At 41.5% G+C, this 7029-nt stretch overlaps 1 protein-coding gene across 2 annotated transcripts; it reads right to left on the bottom strand.

Moving 5' to 3' along the window:
- Positions 1-1545: 1545 nt before the first annotated feature.
- Positions 1546-6663, bottom strand: LOC118826630 (zinc finger protein 436-like). 2 transcript variants are annotated; one of them, XM_036597654.1, is made up of 3 exons: positions 5979-6663; positions 4975-5301; positions 1546-3130 (listed from the first exon to the last, which is right to left on the bottom strand). In XM_036597654.1, the coding sequence occupies exons 1-3, from the start codon at positions 6490-6492 to the stop codon at positions 2556-2558; spliced, it is 1416 nt and encodes a 471-aa protein (XP_036453547.1). In that variant the 5' UTR covers positions 6493-6663; the 3' UTR covers positions 1546-2555. The 2 variants fall into 2 exon arrangements, with proteins under 2 accessions (XP_036453547.1, XP_036453546.1); XM_036597653.1 differs by having other exon boundaries at positions 1546-3133.
- Between the last annotated feature and the right edge of the window lie 366 nt (positions 6664-7029).

A 7029-nucleotide genomic window follows, 5' to 3' on the forward strand; every position in this document is an offset into this window, starting at 1 on the left:
TAATATTGAAAGTACATTGTCTGTGTCATAACTGTTTTAAATATTGAGAGTCAGCCCTACACCAGACTAAATAATCACTACAGCTCTCATCTTATAGTCACTATGCTTATATATTATGTGGCTTATGTTGTCCTGAATGAATTAGGCCTCGTATAAGGCCTTCATTCATTCCTGCTGAAATCATGACACAGTGGAAACACCAGGATTTCAGTTAGTGTTGTGTGGATAATATTTTAAGCCCAAACAGATGCGTGTTTGTCGGGGGTATAGTTTGCTATTACAGCTTTAAGCTCACTACCTGCTGTTCTGAGTGTGTCTACCCCAGCAGGAAGGTTCAGTAGTTAATTTGACTTGCTTTTATGGTACAAAGAGCAGCGATGGACAAAGACTGCTGGAACACTGTGTTTATGAGTATGTTCTTATATAAAGTGGATGACGCTACGCTACACTGTTAGAAATAAAGGTTCTGCGCAGGTACATTTTCGTTCATCAAGGTACAAACAGTGTAAATGTTCCCTCAAAGGTATAACAGTGGTTTTAAGATCCAATTGTGTACCTTAAATATTTTTTCCCAGGTAAAATATGTGTATGTACCTTTTCATAACCTAAAGTTTTAAAACAGATCAATAAAATAAAAAGACGAGACGGGATGTGTGGAGTCAATACAGCTTATGGTACAATTATGTTCCTTGATTAAAGGTACTGAGATGTACCCTGACAAGTTAGGTACTGCCCCAGTGACAGTTTGATACCTTCATTTCTGAGAATGTATGAGCGTGAAAGGATGTGCAGCTGTCAAGAAGCCCTTACTGAGAAAAGGAAATAGACAACAAAGAAGACAATCTGAAAGTCAAATAAAGAAACTGCAGGCGTCCTCTGAACAATGGACTCAACATTCCATAGTCCAGAAATCAACATCACTGAATGTAAAAATACAACTTCTATGACTGAACTTTGGAGGTGTGGAAAAATGTCCCTGCAGAATCTTTAAAAAGCTGAAAGCAAGTGAAAAGAACGGAAGCTGTAATAAAGGCAAAGAGTGGACACACTAGATACTAAACAATTTGATATTATATTTAGTAGTTGAGAGGTTTGTTTTTTTTGTCCTGACACCAAAAATTAAATAATGAAGGGTGATCTCTGACATTTGCACAGTACTTTGTGTGTGTAGCACCATCAGATTTGCAGGTTGTATTATTTGACAGGTTAATTTAACACTAAAAAGTTATATCTTTCTATTTTATTGACTTTCAACCAATAAGACGAGCAAAACACAAATAAATGGTTTGTGTCATACAGTTTGAATTTTGACTTGAAATGAAGCTTCTGGAAACAGCACAGGTGTAGTATGTTGGATGTATCGCGAGAAAATCTACATGACAAGCACACGTGGAAAAGTATGTTTCAGCTGATTCCGATCATTCCAAACAGCAGATGCAACACAGAGACATTTCAATGTGATACTGTGATCAGGAACATTCTAATCTGGAATCAGTTCAGCTCATTAACTGTAATGCAAAAATTCTGGCTCAAGACATGCTGCACTTTAAGTTTTCACAATTTACCACATTTATTGTGAATTAACTTATAGCAGGATCCAACACTGCACTCATCAAGATGCCCATGATCAAATTAGAACCAGTATCATATTTAAAAAAACAAACAAACAAACAAAAACTTCAGCCAAATCACAGCCGTGCACTTTGTCTCACTCTTTAGTTTCAGTCTGGCACTCTTGTCATACAAACCAACTGTCTACCTGGATGTTGCCAATGGATATTGAGCACATTTTTTCAGCAACCTTCACAGGAACCAGCTAAGAAAGAAGCAAAAACATCTTCTCCATCAAGAAAAGCTTTCAAAGCACACTTCATAGCTGTCATTTTTTAACACATTGTGTTGATTCCCATGCCTTGGATTTAAACTTTTAATTGCTGCTTCGCCTGAAATGTAATCATTCAGAAGGAAACGGTGATTCACCTAAAATTATAGTGCTGTCACCACAACTATGAAATGCTTAAAATATGAATAACATGGCATACGGAAAATAAATGGAATCAGAAGAATGTTTTTTTTTTATTTTACCATTTCTTTCTAAGCATGTTTACAGGGCCTATATTCTATTTTGTGGCATTTTCATTTTCCCCTATGTTCACTTAGGCTGCAGTGAAACATTTACTTCCCGACAGCCAGGAACAACACAGTGTTTAATCGTTTTGCCCTACAACAACTCTGCTACAGACTGTAGTAACAACACTCCCTCTCACTTCAATGTAACCAATATGTACATGTGTTCATGGTTGTGACATTACATCCATAATGAATACAAAATGAGCTCTTTTTGCAGCTTGGTTTCCATAAATGGCCTGTACGGACTAGGACATGTACAGTATATTCTAAAACTTTGACAATGTTTACATACTACATGAAACTCTTATTAAATAAAATATAAAAAAAGGAATATTTTATTTTTCATGATATAAGCCCTTTAACCTATGCCACACTACACTAATTCCAAAAAGACCATACAACTCCACACTGCTTCATTCTTAAACTCAATTCATAAAGATGTGTCTGTCTCTACTGTGAGATTTCTGGTGGAAGCGCAGTCCACCGCAGTTCCGAAAACGCTTCCCACACTGTCCGCAAACATAAGGCTTTTCTCCTGTATGGATACGGAAGTGCCGTGTAAGTGCCCCTGAGTGCCGGAACCGCACCCCACACACAGAGCAAGAGTAAGGCCGTTCTCCAGTGTGTATCCGTAAGTGTGTCTTGAGGTTCTCCATGCGGTTAAAGTCCCGGCCGCATTCGTTGCAATGGTAAGGGCTGCATCCCGGTGGAAATAACTGCTTCTTGGCTGGCCTTCCGGAACTGGGTGTCTTCCCTGCGTTAGAGGCCCTAGATCGGTGCTGTTGACTATGGTGTCTACGCAGATCACTCGCCCGACTGAATGAATGGCCACAGATTTTACACAGGTGCAGATTGGGATGAACGTTTGTCCTGTTGTGGACAGTGTAATTTTGAGGCGCAGGATGAGCAAGTTGAGTTCTGTCTACTGGCTGGAAGAGACCCTCAAAAGAGGCAGAAAAGGCTGGATGACCACCAACGGATGAGGGGATGATGTCTGAAGCTTCTGAAGAAGAGAAAACAAAATAAGTCCAAAAGTAACTACATTCATCATTGATGCTACAAAGCTAGCATTAAGCGTGGACAATATGGCAAACAGGAACATGAGAAAATGTTATTAAAATGATATTTACAATATTTTTAATTTTTTACAATAAGTGTTAATTTACTGAGGAAAACAATAACATTAGAATAAATACAAATAACAATAATAAGTAGCAATGTACACTAGGTGGCCAAAAGTATGTGGACAAATACATATACACATCCTCCTTATTACTGAGTTCAGGTGTTTTAGTCACACCCATTGAAAACAAGAGTAAAAAACAAGCACATAGCCCCACAATCTCCATAGACAAACAGTGGCAGTAGAATGGGTTGCACTGAAGATCTCAGTAACTTTAAACATGCCACTGTCATAGGATGCCAACTTTGTAAAATTTCTGCCCTGCTAGATCTGACCCAATCAACTGTAAGTGCTATTATTGAGAAATGGAAGTGTGTAGAAGCAACAACAGCTCAATCATGTTATGGTAGACCATGCAAACTCACAGGGTGGGGCCACTAAGTGCTGAAGTATGTAGCGCATAAAATTGTCTATCCTGTGTTTCATCACTCACTATGGTGTTCCAAACTCCTCTAGAAGCAGCATCAGCACAGGAACTGTGCATCAGGAGCTTCATAAAATGGGTTTTCCATGGCTGACCACCTGCATGTAAGTCCATAATCAGTATGCACAAAGCCAAGCGTCGGCTGGACTGGTGTAAAACACACCGCCACTGGACTCTGGAGTAGGAAAATGTGCTTTCTGGAACGAAGAAATCACGCTTCACTATCTGGCAGTCAGATGGACGAACCTTGGTCTGGATGTGAGGAGACACACTTAGAAAACGGTTCTTCAAGGGTTCTTTAGCAAAGGAAATGGTTCTACCATATTATAGAACCATTTCATGCTTAAATAGTTCTCCAGATTGATGGAATACATGTTGTATATAGTTATATATAGAACCTTTTTAAAAATGGTTCTATTTAGCACCAAAAATGGTTATTCTATTGTTTAAGCTTCCTACGTTGTAGCAACTGTTTGGGGAAGGCCTATTTCTGTTCCAGAAGGACTGTGCCCTTGTGCACAAAGCAAGGTCCATAAAGACATGGTTTGATGACTTTGGTGTGGAGGAACTCCAGTGGCCCTGACCTAAACCTCACTGAACACCTCTGGGAAAGAGCTGGAACGTCGATTGTGATCCAGGCCTTCTTGTTCACATTAGTGCCTGACCTCACCAATGCTCTTTTGACTGAATGGGCACAAATTCCAACAGACACTCCAAAATCTTGTGGAATGTCTTCTCAGACAAGGGGAAGCTGTTATAGACGGAAAAAGGGGCAACTCCATATTAATGCCCATGGTTTTGGAAAAGCATGTCCAATTGGCTCATATAGGTGATGGTCAGGTGTCCACATACTTTAGGCCATATAGTGTATGTGGATGTTAATGTGTTTGTTTAACTCTTTCCAAACTTCTCCTCATGGCAGCCCAGAATTATTTGTAGTTATCCAATACTTGTTTTGGCTAATCAGTACTAGCTAAAATATCAACTTCTAAATAAGAAATACTTATTCTCTACTTACGTTTATTTTGATTTGTTATGTTGTTAATCTTTTTTTATATGCAGTGCTGATAACCAATCGCAATCTCAGAAAAAGTGTATTGAGAAGTAGTCTGCCACATTAATGAGAACACATCCTTTTGCCCACCACTTGCTAGCACAACATCCTTGCATAATGATTTTCCAACATTCTAAAGTAAAAGCAAGCTAAACATCAGACTGTCATATGAGGTCCTCCTACCAAGACTTTGGCTGGGTCCAGGATTAACAGACTTGATCTTCTCACTTTGTGGCTGCTCTGGATCTGGCCTCCAGTCCTCCAGCAGTTTAGACTGAACCAGAGCCAGTCTGTCTTGACCAAACTCCTCATCAGAGGCAGGATTAAAGCTGGAGCCAATCTCAGCGTCACCTCCAGAACTATCATCCAGCTCTGACTGTAGACTCTCCTCCTTCACATGGAGCGGCTCCTCTTTAAGCACAGCAGGAGACTGATTCTGCTCACTTTCAGTGTCTGGGCTGCGCTCTGGTTTCTGCTGCTTCTCTGTGTCAAGTGAATCATGCTGTGGACCTGTGAAGACAGGAGACACACAATAAAGACAGATGCAACTGGTAATGCGCTCATTTAAAACAGTACAATATACACAGTTCTCAAACATTTGAAATCAAATAGGAACAGCAGCCTGAAAACTCACTAATAATACTTCTATTATATTACATCCATCCATCCATCATCTAAACCGCTTATCCTTCTGGGTCGCGGTGGGGTGCTGAAGCCTATCCCAGCTGTCATTGGGAGGAAGGCAGGATACACCCTGGACAGGTCGCCTGTCCATCACAGGGCAGACAGACATACACACATTCACACACACACTCACACCTAGGGGCAATTTTAGCATGTCCAATTGGCTTGACTGCATGTTTTTGGACTGTGGGAGGAAACCGGAGTACCCGGAGGAAACCCACGCAGACACGGGGAGAACATGCAAACTCCACACAGAAATGACCCTGGTTTATTATATTACATATGCCACAGAAATAACACTTTAGTTAATGCAACATTTTATCTCTAGAACAGAGACTATTTTGTTGTTTAAAGGCATTTCTTAATCATGTTTTCTTTAGCATTAATCAAACTTATAAAATGTATTCTTGTCTACAAAACACTATCATTGGAGTAAACTGGGGTCTCCCCTTGTTAGGGTCTCTAAATATTCGTAAACGACCCTGGCTGTCCTCTTAACATACCTGGATCAAGGTACTGTACAGACACTGTTTTAGAGTCTGGGTTCAACTCGTGTGCACGGACACGTCCATCTTCACGGATTTCTCTGAAAGACTCGTCTATTTGCTCAGAGCCCCTCTCATCGCACTCATAGGTCTCCTCAGAGGCCTCCTGAGACGTGCTCGGCTCCTGCTGTTGCTGCTGCTGCTCGACTTTCTGATGCTGGGTGAATCCTCCTCCACTCTCAGGCTGACCGCTCTGCAGGCTCTCTGTTGCTGTTGGGCCTTTCCGCACCGCGTCCAGCTCCAGCTCGGCCGACTGCAGCCTAGATTTGAGGAATTTATTTTCCCTCAGGGTCTCCTGCATCTGCTCTCGGACGTCCCCCAGCGCCTGGCTGACCAGCTTGGAAACCTCCAGCACCGCGATTTCCACAGCCACTTCAAACGCTCCGTGGATGGTGGCCGCCAGCTCGTCTCTGAAAGACAGCGACACCTCTCCTCCGCTAAGAGCCAGCGAAGAGCAGCGCCGGGCCGCCATCCTCCTCCTGCACGACCAGACAAAGCACTCTCAGACCCAGGCTGTGTTTGTGTTTGTGTGAAAGCTGAGATGTGGTCGCTGAAAGTTATTTAGCGCTGCTGAAACATTGCGTTTTGAGAGAGAAAACGCAGCGAGCCAGTTCCGCTGTCCCGTCAGCTGTTAGCAGCGTAAGCAGCGTGAACACAGCGACTGCTTCAAAATAAATCATAAAAGGAACACTTCAAAATAAAAGCCCACATATTATTGTTCCTCATGCGCTTTTAGATTTTTGAGGAACTCGTTTTAAGAGTCTGTCTCTGTTCTATGTTCTGCTCATTGAGACAGGCAGCTCAGATATTTATGTTAGAGATTAGAGTCTCGAATAACACAGTGAAAAATGAGCTTATATCCAGAAATACATAAGTACACATATATAAGTTTCTGGACCATAACGGCCTGATTTTGTTCGCTTTTAGTAAACCTAACAGACAGAAGCAACTAGCTACAGACTCTGTAACAAGGAAATGCAAATGAAGGATGGGTTGCCAGGGGACAAAT

This window comes from Colossoma macropomum, unplaced genomic scaffold, assembly GCF_904425465.1.
Source record: "Colossoma macropomum unplaced genomic scaffold, Colossoma_macropomum, whole genome shotgun sequence".
NCBI lineage: Eukaryota > Metazoa > Chordata > Actinopteri > Characiformes > Serrasalmidae > Colossoma > Colossoma macropomum.